The sequence below is a fragment of the Carlito syrichta genome, unplaced genomic scaffold, assembly GCF_000164805.1.
Source record: "Carlito syrichta isolate Samal-C Ts95f unplaced genomic scaffold, Tarsius_syrichta-2.0.1 Scaffold305867, whole genome shotgun sequence".
NCBI lineage: Eukaryota > Metazoa > Chordata > Mammalia > Primates > Tarsiidae > Carlito > Carlito syrichta.
This window is the reverse complement of record NW_007249963.1, coordinates 617,509-631,453: the sequence shown is the minus strand read 5'-3', so window position 1 is coordinate 631,453 and position 13,945 is coordinate 617,509. Positions and strand designations below refer to the sequence as shown.

General features: G+C 43.7%; 1 protein-coding gene across 1 annotated transcript in view; it reads left to right on the top strand.

The window, feature by feature from the left end:
* Positions 1-13,945, top strand: part of NFE2L3 (nuclear factor, erythroid 2 like 3) — a 22,404-nt gene that overhangs the window by 927 nt on the left and 7,532 nt on the right. The window contains exon 2 of the mRNA XM_008062847.2: positions 11,044-11,223. Within this exon, the coding sequence (XP_008061038.1) occupies positions 11,044-11,223 (180 nt within the window). The remainder of the gene's footprint in view (positions 1-11,043; positions 11,224-13,945) is intronic.

The window sequence follows — 13,945 nt, the reverse complement described above, 5'->3', positions numbered from 1 at the left end:
CAAAAAAAAAAAAAAAGAAAGAAACCACTAGGCCGAGCAGGACAGAGGCCCTCTTTATGTGACTCCTTGTTTCTCTCTAGCCCCAATGACTCCAGTTTGCCTCCAGCCTAAAGACCGGCCTCGCTGCTCTTCCTCTGATGTCATCCTTCTCTTGGACACCACACTGTTCTTTGTCTTTGAAGATTCTTCCAGCCCTGAAGGTCAAAGCAGGTCTTCATCCCTCCTCCTCCAGAGGGATAAATGCGAGGCCCAGCCACGCCAAGCTGGGACTGCTCACAAAGGGAGTTTCAGGGGCAGACTCACTGGACAGTATTCAGGTCCCACCATGGCATAAACAGTGCACGTGGACAGCTACAGAGGCTTCGAGACTTTGCAAGGAGAGGGGAACAGCCTGAATAATTGTTATTTGTTTTTGTTCTGAGTTGGTATCTTACTCTGTCACCCAGACTGGAGTGCAGTGACACGATCATGGCTCACTCCCGCTTCGACCTCCTGGACTTCAGTGATCCTTCTGCCTCAGCCTCCTGGGTAGCTGGGACTACAGGTGCACACCACTGCGCCTGACTAACTTTTTTCATTTTTTTTTTTGTAGAGACAAGGTCTCACTATGTTGCCCGGGCTTGTCTTGAACTCCTGGGCTGAAGTAGTCCTCCCACCTTGGCCTCCCAAAGTTCTGGGATTACAGGCATGAGCCACCTTGCACAGTTTCTTATTTTAGATAGAATAGGACAAACACTGTCGGAGAAAACCTAGAAGCTATGGGTTTTAGAAAAGAGAACCCAGTTTTGGCTACAGGGTCCAAACTGAGAAGTTTGGATGGGTGGGTTCCTGGCCGAGAGGGGTGTGGTGGGGAGGGCTCTCCAGCAGTTCCAGCTCTGGACAAGTCACTGGGATTGAGTTTTTTGTTGTGATAAAGGGTCCTGGCCCACAAGTTTATGATGGCTTCCTATGGCGAGTGTGGAAACTTCCCTTTTTTAAAAATTGGGTCCCAGCCCTACAAGGGTAAAAAAATCACCTACACACAAATAAAAAGTAACTTAATGATGGGTTTGGTTTAACCTATTCTTTAAGTTAAGAGCACAGACCATAAACCTGCAATGTATACAACAGTACTTGTAAAACACATACTGCTCTGGTCTGGGTCATTGAGAATATCCAAAAAAGAAGACAACAGGAATAGTCATTACTGGCTGCCAGGGCTAGCTGGTATCACTTTCTCGTGAAACTCAGATTGAGTCAGGCACGGTGGCTGCTCCTGTAATCCCAGCACTTTGGGAGGTGCAAGCAAGAGAATTGCCTGAACTCAGGGGTTTGAGACCAGCCTGGGCAACTTGGTGAGACCTCGTCTCTACAATAAATCAAACAATTAGCCAGATGTGGTGGCGTGCATAGTTCCAGCTACTTGGAAGGCTGAAGCAGAAGGATCGTCTGAGTCCAGCAGGTCGAGGCTGCGGTAGCCATGAACATGCCACTGCACTTCAGCCTTGGGTGATGGAGTGAGACTCCGACTCAAGAAATTCAGATTGATTTGTCAGCAGCTAATCATTAATTGCAGCTCTTCAGAATCAAAAAGTAGTGGAGAGAAGTCAGGATGTGTACGTAGCCTCTTAAATGTTGAAAGGGGCTTTTTTCAACTAATTCCTTAAAATGTGAATTAGGTATTATTATCCTCTCATTTCAGGGATGGGAAAACTGAGGGTCAAAACTGGCCCAAGGTCCAGGCGTAGCTTATGCCTTTTTACTCAGTGGTTTTGAACCTGAGCCCTCCTATCCAGCAGGCTACCTTGAACTTTGCTGACTGTGCCAATTCCATTACAAAGGCCACAGCCCCTTTTCACTTTGTCGGTATAAACATTTTTTTTTCTTTTGAGTAGGAGTCTCACTCTGTCACCCAGGCTGGAAGGTAGTGGCACGCTCCCGGCCTCCACAGCCTCGACCTGCTAGGTTCAGGCGATCCTTCTGCCTCAGCCTTCCAAGTAACTAGATCTATAGGCACACGCCACCATGCCTGGCTAATTTTTGATTTATTGTAGAGGTGAGGTCTCACCAAGTTGCCCAAGCTGATCTTGAACCTGTGGGCTCAGGCAGTCCTCTCACCTGGGCCTCCCAAAGTGCTGGGATTATAGGCGTGAGCCATTGAGCCAGCCTGTCAGTATAAACATTTTAACTGCATCCTCCACCCGTCCCTGCCCTGAGAGATTGAGAACTGTCCCAGAGTTAGGTTCCCTGGGAAGTGAACTCTGAGATTGCATTGAGTATGCAGGAGGTTTACCAGAGGCCCTTTGGATCAACACCTGGAAGGGAGGTCAAGGAAGCAGGATTAGATGGAGGCTGAAATGGAGTTGTGATGCAGGCTGTGATGAACCAGGCACTCTGGGGCTGACATGGTGCGTCAGACTTGTCCCAGATTGGGCCCAGGTGGCCCAGCCTCTCCACCCTTGCCTGATGGGTCATGGGATGTGGGTGCCCTGGGAAGGGTGTGACATTGAGTGAGGCGTCTCTCAGCAGCTGGAGGCTGGCTGCCCACAAGTCCCCAGGAGATGTTCCAAGTACTTTGAAGGGGATCTGTGTAGCACATGTCCACATGCATGACCTTAGCTTGTGGGGAAATGCTTTCTCTCATTCATCACTTATATGTTCCTGTTAGTTTCATAATAGGCTCTCAGTAAAGGAGAGTTGAATGAATACATGAAGGACTGTCTAAGAAGATGTATTCAATAACTGAGAACGTGTAGGTTAAAGTATTTCTCTTCCCTGGGTCTGTAACCAAGATTCTTGAGAATTATGCAATCTTCTTACCAGATATTCCTGGCTTTTTGTTTTTTGGGGTTTTTTGGGTTCCTGTCACCCAGGCTGGAGTGCAGTGACATGGTCATAGTTTGCTGCAGCCTCACCTTTCTGGACTCAGTTGATCCTTCTGCCTCAACCTCCTGAGTAGCTAGGACTCTAGGAACATGCCACCACACCTGGCTAATTTCTATTTTTTATAGCATCGAGGTCTTGCAATGTTGCCTAGGCTGGTCTCCTGGGTTCAAGCGATCCTCCCACCTTGGCCTCCCAAAGAGCTGGGATTACAGGTGTGAGCCACTGCATCTGACCAGGATAGTCCTGGTTTGTGGTTGTGGCCCAGCCGCATTGTTAATAGCGCATTCTTACCTGCTGAACAGATGGATCTTCTCACGACTGAATCCTCAAATATTTTCTTGTACCCACCTTCTACTCTTTATCATGAAGTGAAGACTTTATTTTTAATGTCAAAATCAGTTCCACTGTTGTACTTTGAGCTCATCTCTGTTGTGTTCTGAAGGACCTTGGTTTATAGTTAATTTTTCTCCTAAATTATTTCCTTACAAACATGTCTTACAATCCTGTCTTCAAGACAAAACAAAACAAACCACTGCTCTGATGCATTTCTCTGCTCACTTTCATGGCCAAAATTCTTGAAAGTGTCTGTGTGCAGATTCCAATTTGTCAACCCCCATTTATTCTTCAGCACAGTATCATTTGGTGTCTACCCTACGTTACTTTTTAAGGCCACCAACAGCTTTGTTGTTGCCAAGTTCTATGATACTTTTCTGTCCTTATCTTATTTAACCTCCAAGAGTTTCAACATAACCAGCCATTCTCTTCTTCTTGAAGCCCTCCTGGATTCCAAGATATGGCTGTCCCAGATTTCCCCAGCACCTCACTGCCTGCTCTCCCAGTCTGCTTTGCCGGCTTCTCTGTTTGACCTGTGTTTTTTTTTTTTTTTTTCAACAATTTTTTAACATTTTTTTGAGTCGGAGTCTCACTCAGCCCAGGCTGGAGTGCAGTGGCATGCTCATGACTCACCACAGCCGCAAATTCCTGAGCTCAGTCAGTCCTCCCGCCTTAGCCTCTCAAGTAGCTAGGACCACAAATACATACCACCATGCATGACTAATTATTTTATTTTTTATAGAGATGAGGTCTCACTGTGTTTCCCAAGGCTGGTCTCGAACTCCTGGACTCAAGCAATCTGCCCTCCTTGGCCTCCCAAAGTCCTGGGATTATAGGCATGTGCCACTGCACCTGACCTTTTTTCAAACTTTTTTTTTTTTTTTAAAGATAATGGGGCCTCCTATGTTGCCCAGACTGGCCTTGAACTCCTGGGCTCAAGCAGTCCTGCTTCAGCCTCCCAAGTAGCTGGGACTATAGGCGTGTGCTGTGACACAGGGCTTCTGCCTGATCTCTTAATGTTGCAGTGCCTTGGGACTCGGTGCTAACCTCCTCTCACTCTACTTTCTTGCATTTTCATCAGTTCCTGTGACTTTTTTTTTTTTTAATCTTACTGTGTTCCCTGTTTATATCTCTGGGTCAGACCTTTGCTTGAAATTGCAGATGTTACCTCATCAATGTAATTGATGCTTCTACTTGACTTTTCGCATCTCAGATTTAGCATATCCAAAATGGAAAAACTGTTTCCCTTTTAAACTGTACTTCCCACAGCTAACTCACCAAGTTAGTCAAGTCAGAAATCTAGGAATCACCCTTAATTCTTCCCTTTTCTTTGTCCTCCCATATCCAGTTTATCAAAAAGTCCTGACTTCTTTTTCTAAAATATATCATGGATTCTTGCACTTCTCTAATTGTTATCACTACCTTTCCCCAGACTATTATCTACCGTCATGTAAATTACTACAGTAGCTTCCTCCTGGGCTTCTGATTTTCATGCTTGTATTTCTGTGAAGACTGGATGGGAGGAGGTGAGTAAAAGTGATCTTACACTACTGATGCCAATAAGAAAAGACCAACACCCCAGTAGGAAAATGGGCAAAGGCCACAAGCAGTTCACAAAAAAGGGAATACAATTACTTTTAAACTTGTGAAAGATGTTCGACTTCACTTGTGATGAGAGAAATATTAATTACAATTACAATGAAGTATGAGTTTTCATCTTATCAGATTGGCACTTTCATCCATTGTTGGTAGGAATTTTAATTGGCACAAACTTTTTGAAGGACTATTGGGTAGAGTTCATCAAAGAAATAATGCACATATCTGTTGACCCAGTGTAAATTATAGGAGTGTCTCTTACTTGCTCATGTATGCAAAGAAGTCTGTATGAGCACATTTTAGTATTTGTTAAAAGAAAAGATTGGAAACAAGTAAATATTTGTCATTAAACTAATTAGGCTGGGCCTGGTGGCTCACACCTGGAATCCCAGCACTTTGGGAGGCCCAGGTGGGAGGATTACTTGAGTCCAGGAGTTCAAGATCAGCCTGGGGAACATAGTGAGACCTCATCTCTACAAAAAATAAGTTAGACAGGTGTGGTGGTACATGCCTGTAGTACCAGCTACTCAGGAGGCTGAGATGGATCACTTGAGCCCAAGAGATCAAGGCTGCAGTGAACCTTGATCGTGACACTGCTCCAGCCTGGGCAACAGATTAAGATCCTGACTCAAAAAAAGCAGCTAATTAAATACATTACAGTAACAGACAAATGAGTATTCTGTTTGGGTGTTATCTATATCTTGAATGCATTTGTCTCCTCTTTTCAAATAGCTAGCTCTTTCTCCTTCACTTACCATAATTATTTCATTAGTTCACTTATATTTTTGGTTCCTTCTCCTTTTATAATATAAAGTCTGAAGGGGCAGGATCTGAATATATTTTTTCACTATTTTATCCCCAGCATCTAGTGTTATTTTGACATTCAATTTAAAAATGACTACCTGGGTCTCAAATAAAAGTCTATGTCATCCTTACTGGTGAAACATTAAAAGCATTCCCATTAAATTAGTGAGCAAGAATATCAGATATCACCATTACCATTTAACATTATTTGGGAAGCATAGCCAATGCAATTAGACAAGAAAATTAAATATGAAATTTAAATTTTAGGAAGAGTTGAAAATATTAAATTTTATATAACTCTATACTTTGGGGGAAAATATAAATTAACAGAAAATCTAATGGAAGAATTGTTATTGTGCCAACCCTTGGCTGTTGTTGCCAAAGTGATTTTTTGCTAGGTAGTAATTTTTAGGTTAACCTTTTAGTTAAATATAATTGCAAACTTTTTTTAAAGTTGCAAGTATAGTACATGTATTCTTTACCCAGATTTACCTATTATTTACATTTTGCTTAATTGATGTATATTAGTAACTGTCTTTTTATGTACATATGTAATTTTATTTTTTGAGTTGGAGTCTCAGTCTGTTACCCAGGCTGGAGTGCAGTGGCACATTTACGACTCACCTCCTGGGCTCAGTGATCATTCTCCCTCTGCCTTTTTAGTAGCTGGGACTACAGGCATTTACCACCATGCCCTACTAATTTTTTTTTTTAATTCATTATTTTTAAAAATATGGAACACTTCATGAATTTATGTTGCTTCCTTGCACAGGGCCCATGCTATACTTCTCTGTATCATTCCAATTTTAGAATATGTGCTGCTGAAGGAAATGCCCAGCTAATTTTTTGTAGAGACAAGGTTTAGCTATGTTGTCCAGGCTGGATGTGAACTCCTGAGCTCAACCAATCCTTCGCCTTGGCCTCCCAAATTGCTGGGATTACAGTGTGAACCACCACACTCAGCCTGTAATTCTTTTTGTTCTAAAACATTTTAGAGTGAATTGAAGACATTGCATCCCTCAAGACCCAGATACTGTAGTGTATATTTCCTGAGAACAATGATTTTCTTTTCTGTAACCAGTTATCAAAATCAGAAAATTTACTGTGAATCTAAGGCTGTTACCTAATCTACTGTCCATATTCAGACTCTGTCAATGATGTTCTTTATAGCTACTTTTTCTCCTGGATCAAATACAAGATCTAATCCTCTAGCATTTAATTCAAGATCACACGTTACGTTTAGTTGCCAAATCTGTTTAGTATCCTTTAATCTGGAAAAGTTCCTCAGTCTGGTTTTTCTTGACTTTCAGATTTTTGAAGAGCACAAATCAGTTAATGTGTAAAAATGTCTCCCAATTTTGATGTATCTGATATTTCTTCATGATAGATTGGAAATATGATTTTTGGTGAGAGAACCACAGAACTGGTATTGTGTCCTTTATATCAGGAGACACTTGAATCAGTTGGGTTTAACTCCATATTTGATGATTGATTTGACTGTTTGGTTAAGATGGTGTTGGGTTTCTCCTGTAGTGTTAATTATTTTTCTCTTTGTAATTAACATGTAATCTGTAGTGATACTTTGAGACTATTTAAGTATCTTATTATCAGACTTTCACTTGCCAATGTAAGTATCCATTGATGACTTTCTAACTCATCATTCTCCTTTTGTTAGTTGTATTCTACTGTAAGGAAAAGATTTTCTCTTTCCTTCATTTATCTTGTTTATATCTGAGTGAACTGATTTATTCTTTTATTTAACTCACTTTATTCAGTGAGTTATGATTCATTATTATATGATGGGCTTTTTAACCTAATTTTGGCTTCTTGCAGTGTGAGTTTTGGTCATGTAGAATTTCTCTGCTTTCAGTCCTCTCAGTTTTGGGCAGGCCATCTTACTTTCCTTTGTTACAAATCTCTTATAAAGTTTCCCCCATTATAAAAAACCCTCCCAGACTAAAGTTTAACCTAATTTCCTTATAGGCTTGGTGTACTCCTGTATTAGCCACTTGTTTCCCTCTGTTATTGTTTATGTACTATTATAGGTAACATATTCTCATGTCTGTATGATCATGTGTGTATTCATGTGTGTTGCATTAATGCACATATTACAGATTAAGGGACCTTGCTTTATGGTTCTAAAATAGATCGTGTTAGGAATTAGAAGTTTCTCTGTCGGCCAGGTGTGGTGGCTTATGCTTATAATCCCAGCACTTTGGGAAGCTGAGGAGAGAGGATTGCCTGAGCCCGTGGGTTCGAGACCAGCCTGGGCAACTTGACAAGACCTCATCTCTAAATTAAATTAAAAAAACTTAGTCAGGCATGATGGCGCATGCCTGTAGTTCCAGCTACTCGGAAGGCTGAAGAATAAGAATCGCCTGAACCCAGCGGGTCGAGGCTGTGGTGGCCATGAGCATGCCACTGCCCTCCAGCTTGGGCAACAGAGTGAGACTCCAGCTCAAAAAAAAAAAGTTTCTCGGTCTACCAACAACAAATTTGTAAACAAAGTTAGCTATCTCAGGAATCCAAAATTTTAATTTGATTACCTTTGAATTTAACCAAAAAAGCTTTACTTTCCTTAGCAAAAAATGAGAAACGTGATCATTTTCCTTCTTCCTCCGGATTTAGATAGGAACCCGTATTTTAATTTCAGGAAAGAACAACCCATCAGAAGTAGGATCTCTATAAAAATCAAGAGCTCAGCTATTCAGCAGATATCTAGTAAGGGTCTGTTATATGCCAGGCTCTGGCGTGGGCAGTGGCCATACAGTAGGAATCAAGCAGAGTCCCTGCCCTCAAGAAACTAGAATTCTTGTGGGACAGATGGCAAACAAATAAATGTGTATTTAGCTGGTGCTAAATACAGTGGGAAAAAGTAATAAAGTAAGTGATATATTGGCCAGAGACAGTATGGTTAAGAAAGAACAGTTCTGGTCAGGCGTGGTGGCTCACTCCTATAATCCCAGCACTTTGGAAGGCCAAGGCTAGAGGATTGCCTGAGTCCAGGGGTTTGAGACCAGCCTGGGCAACTTGGTGAGTCCTCATCTCTATAATAAAAAAAATTAAGTCTGGGATGGCGGCGCATGCCTGTGGTTCCACCTACTTGGAACACTGAAGGGGAAGAATCACCTGAGTCCAGCAGGTCGAGGCTGTGGTGGCCATGAGCATGCCACTGCATTCTAGCCTGGGTGACAGAGTGAGACTCCAAAAGAACAGTTCTGTAGGAAGAAAGAGCAGCAAAAAAGTGGACAATGCTTGGTAGGCCTGAGGATTGAGCGAGGGGGCACTGCTGCCTTGAGAGATCAAGATGAAGAGTCAGCAAAGCAGACCTCCTTGGTGAGGTAGGAGAATAAAGAGGTGCCTGCATGACACGTTTGAAGAAGCTATGTCCAGAAGGAGGTAGTCACTAAGTCAGATTGTGCTGGTGGGTTCAGTACAATGAGGACAGAGAACTGCTGGATTTGAGAGACCTTGACATACTCTTGCTGTAGAGTGGTGGGAACAGAATCCTCACTGGAATAGGTTTAGAGAAAATATACTGCGTCCAGATAACTCAAGTATTTTGCTTTAAAGGGGAGCAGAAAAAGGGAATGCGATCTAAAACGGAGCATGGGACCAAGGGAGGGTTGTTTTGAAGATGGAGGTGTCAGTGTATGTGAGCGGGCTGATGGGAAATGACTGTTGATGCAGGAGAGGGGGTAGCAGGAGCAGTATCGTGCGCACCAGAGCAGAGTCGTGATGGACTGTGCAAAGGGAGAGACCTGTTAGGTGAGGAACAACACAGCCGATGTAAGAGGGAAGGCAGAGTGTGTCATAGTCAGGCATAGTCACACAGAGAAGCAGGTAAAACCAGTGGGCCACCAGAACATCAGCTTCCTTTTCCTGCTCTTGCTTTGCTTTCTTTTGTTTTTTTCAGTCGGAGTCTCACTTTGTCGCCCAGGCTGGAGTGTGGTGCAGGATCATGGCTCGCCACAACCTCAACCTTCTGGGCACAGGTGATCCTCCAGGCTCAGTCTCCTGAGTAACTGGGACTACAGGTGTGCGCCACCATGCCTGGCTCATCTTTGGGTTTTTTGTAGAGGTTTTGCTATGTTGTTGCCCAGGCTGGTCTCAAATCTCTGGGCTCAAGCAGTTCTCCCACCTTGGTTTCCCAAAGTGCTGGGTTTACAGACCTGAACCACCACGCCCGGCCTCCCAGCTTCTGCTTTGATTTCTCTCCTTGCTTCTGGCATCTGGATTTCCATTTCTTTGACCATCTCGTTTTTTAAAAAAATACCTTAACATTTCTGTGGTCTGTGGGAAGGGGGTGTTGTTCTTCAACTAGTCCAGTGTGCCCTGTTCCTAGAAATCAGAAATTAGGAAAGCATGTGAGAAGCCTTTGTACTAGAGGGAAAAAAATTATACATGGAAAGCTTTTAGTATCATAATTGAAAGTGTCAGTTTCATACTAAATGGTAACTGTATTTGAATGTTTAGAAGAATTTCCTAGCCTTTTAATTAAGTCTCCTTAGTTAAGAAGTAAGTTAAAAGGCAGAAGGACTCATCTGGGTAGGTAAGCATACATCTGGGGAGAGGTTAGATTTATTTTTTAGAACAAAAATAATATGTATCATGTTCCTGATTGTAAGGAATCCGGAATATTATTTTTTATAAAATATTAAAAGTTATAAAAGTATATAAAAGTGGAGTCAGCTCTTCCCCAACCTGTCCCCAATCCATCCGACCTTTCAGTTAATAGTTTGTAATAGTACTTTCCAGAATTTTCTATGTATAATCAGTGTTTGCTCCCAACTTCACTGTTTGATCTGTTTTCGACAGAGAACTAAATAAGAACTGCCTGCTGGCAACAGTGATTTCCAGATCTCATCTAACTTGCAAGTATTTTAAATTCAGAGGCTGTATAAATGCATATAATTTAAATTGTGCAGATTAGAATGGCCTGTCTCAGAAGGACAGGACATAAGACTGACCTTTGTTTCTGAATTAAATGTTCTTTGATTCTGACATAATGAAATGCCAATTTTAGCTTTTGACTCGTGGGTTTTCATGATCACTGAACAGTGAGCATAGTGCAGTTTTAAAGACTACTTAATAATGAAATAGGGATTTTTTTTTTTTTTTTTTGAGTGAGTCTCACTCTGTCGTCCAAGATGGAGTGCAGTGGCATGCTCATGGCCACCGCAGCCTGGACTTGCTGGGCTTAGGTGATCCTTCTGCCTTAGCCTTCCAAGTAGCTGGAACTACAGATGCATGCCACCACGCCCGGCTAACCAGGCTAATTTTTGTAGAGAAGAGGTCTCACCAAGTCGCCCAGGCTGATCTCGAACCCCCGAACTCAGACAATCCTCTTACCTCGGCCTCCCAAAGTGCTAGGATTACAGGCTGAGCCACCGTGCCCAGCCAAAATAGGGATTTCTACTAAGCACATTTTTTGGTATTTTATAGGAGAATGAGGTATTAAGAGAAAAGTGTGAAGCTGTGGATCACAGTTCTCAGCATGAGGAGAATGAAGAAAAGGTGTCATCCCAGAAGGAGAACTCGCTGGAGCAGAAAAATGAAGATAAAAACAAAGTAGCAGAGAAACCTGACAGGGAGGCGGAAAAGACCCCTGAATTTGGAAGTGAGGTAAGCATGTCAGAATACTCCAGCCTTGCCATGTTGGCTTTAGTGTAGATTTCGTAGCACTGACAATTTGTTGAGAATGAACTATTGGTATGCTCTACTGTGAGCAAGTCTCATGTGTGAAAATACATATATTTTTTAACTGTAGGGGTTGTCATTTGATTTATAAATGAGTCAGCACATAGAATTGTTTTCTCTGGTTAAACTCAAGATTTTGTGTGCATATAGACACACATCCCTCCAGGAACTTGCCTTCAGTTTTTGCTAGTTGTGTTTGCCAGGGCAAGAGATGAAGAGTTGCCTGGCCTGCTGAGCCTAGTAGTCCTGAACAGACAGCCATGCTGGCAAGGTCAGGGAGAGCAAGTCAGAGGACCGGCCCTAGAGACAGGTCCCCCTCGATTCCAGCTAAGGCTTGGACTCTTGTGCTTGTTCAGTCTCCCAGCATGCCAGGCTGAACTAGACTGATCATCAAGGAACTCATTTTGTGCCTCCTGCTTAGACCAAGGGCCAGGCCCAGGGGGAGTACCTCCTGGGCTCCTCATCTCTAGCTGTGAGAAGTATGGAAAGATGGACTCCGGGAACCAGGCATCCCCTTTCACATGGGCCTTATGCTGAGCTCTACTCATCCCTGCTGAGGTCCTGCCTACAAGCCTGGCAAACAGGTGCCCCCAGAGGCGAGCTTGGAGGTTCCATCGGGCTTTAATCATGTGGCACTCCACCTAGAAGGGCAGCCTTGACTTGCCTGCATGGTTCTTTTGCTGTGACGTGCTTTGGCATGTCCCCTCCCCTACAGGTGAAGTTTGGGGCTGTGCCTTGAACACCCTTGGAGGATGGAGGGCACCATGCCCTAGTCTTCCTCCTGAGACAGCTGCCGTCACGGCAGCCTTGATCATGTAATATGACATCAAACATTACTTCACTTTATGGAGTGAAATCAGAAAACAGCTTTGTTCTCTTTGCCTACTCAGCACTCCTTTGGCCCCTCTGACCTGTTCTAGCTTGTTCTAGGGGAACGAGTTCTTCTCTACACCTTGGGTGGGATCTAGGGCAGGCCCCAAAACTTCTAGATACTCAGATAAAACTCCCTCTGAGCCAGGCTCGGTGGTTCAGCCTGTAATCCCACGCCTTGGGAGGCTGAGGTGAGTGGATTGCCTGAGCCCGCGGGTTCGAGACCCGCCTGGGCAGCGAGACCTCATCTTTACAATAAATCAAAAAATCAGCTGGGCATGGTAGCACATGCCTATAATTCCAGCTACTCGAAAGACTGAGGCGGAAGGATCACTGGAGCCCAGCAGGTTGAGGCTGCGGTGGCCGGGAGCGGCCCACTGCACTCCAGTCTGGGCAACAGAGTGAGACTCAAACAAAACAAAACAAAACAAAAAAACTCCCTCTGGTCAGCCCAGTGCAGCAATTGATAGGGATAATCCAGCATCATTCTCAAAAGCTCTTAATTAAAACTCAGCTTCCCTTCCATTTCATCTGCATGTGGCCTGCTCCTCTATCTCCCCAATTAACCTCCCCACTGGGCTGCTTTCTTTGGGAGTTGGAGGCTATGGGGTGCTGAGAACTCTAAAAGGTGTTACTTGACTGGTACCAACATGACATTATTTCCATTTAAATAAATTGCTGGATGGATACTTTCATTTCATAGGCTCTTTGGAGGCCTCTGGGCCACTGCTGGGAGTTGTTCACTGCCCTTAGTTGTTCACCTGAATATTCAGGACTTCTCCTGAATATTTGGCAGTATGGGTCTCACCCTTTCCCCACCAGGTAGCTCTCGGGCTGTCGAGCCCCTGGCCCTGGCAGCAGTCTTGGACTCTCCTCATCTGTCAGTCACTTCCTCACTATGGCCCTTGCCTGGTCTCTTGCTCTTCACAGTTCTCTAGGCCACTGTGTCTCCAAACTGCAGGGGACACACACCAGGTTCTAAGTGGCCTCCCTGAGACACTTTTTGCTATCATCAGGTGAGGAGTAGTGGCAGAGACTCACCTAAGGAACCTCTGCTTTCATTTCCTCACCTCTGCAACTCCATTTATAACCCTCCAGTAGCCTAGCACTTCCCTTTAAAATGCAGAAGTGGTGGGCACCTGTTTTTTCCCAGTGGGTATTTCTCCCCAACCTCCCACTTACCTAGGCTTTCTGTTTTCTCATAATCCATGCAGCCTTCCTGTGACTCTTACCCGCCCCATGTACCATATTGTCAAATCAATGCCTATGGACTTCTATAAAATACTGAAAGAACCCTATTTACTACTTTGAAGGGACATTTCAGCCTACCTTCCTGAGTGCCTCACAGTCATCTTGTTCGAGGGGAAAAATACAGTCTGTTTCACTTATTGGACACTTAACTGTATACTGCCTTATCCTCATGGCTGATTTTTCTCCTTCACTGGGCTATCTTTGAATTAACTGTACTGGGTCACTGCTGGACACATGAGAGGATCTTATTAAATATTAAGGAGATGAAGTAGGAAGCTTCCTTGGAGAAAACTTAAAATAAAATTTGATGTAGGAAAAACATCAATTTAGACACAGCTTTTCAGAAACACATGAATCGCTCATAGCAAGGCATCCACGCCTTAGTTCTGATCGGGCTCCACTCCCCATTGTGGACCCCCATGTTCCTTGCCTATATCCATTTTTTTTTTGAGTTGGAGTCTCACTCTGTCACCCAGACTGGAGTGCAGTGGCCGCTCCCGGCCACCGCAGCCTTGACCTGTTGGGC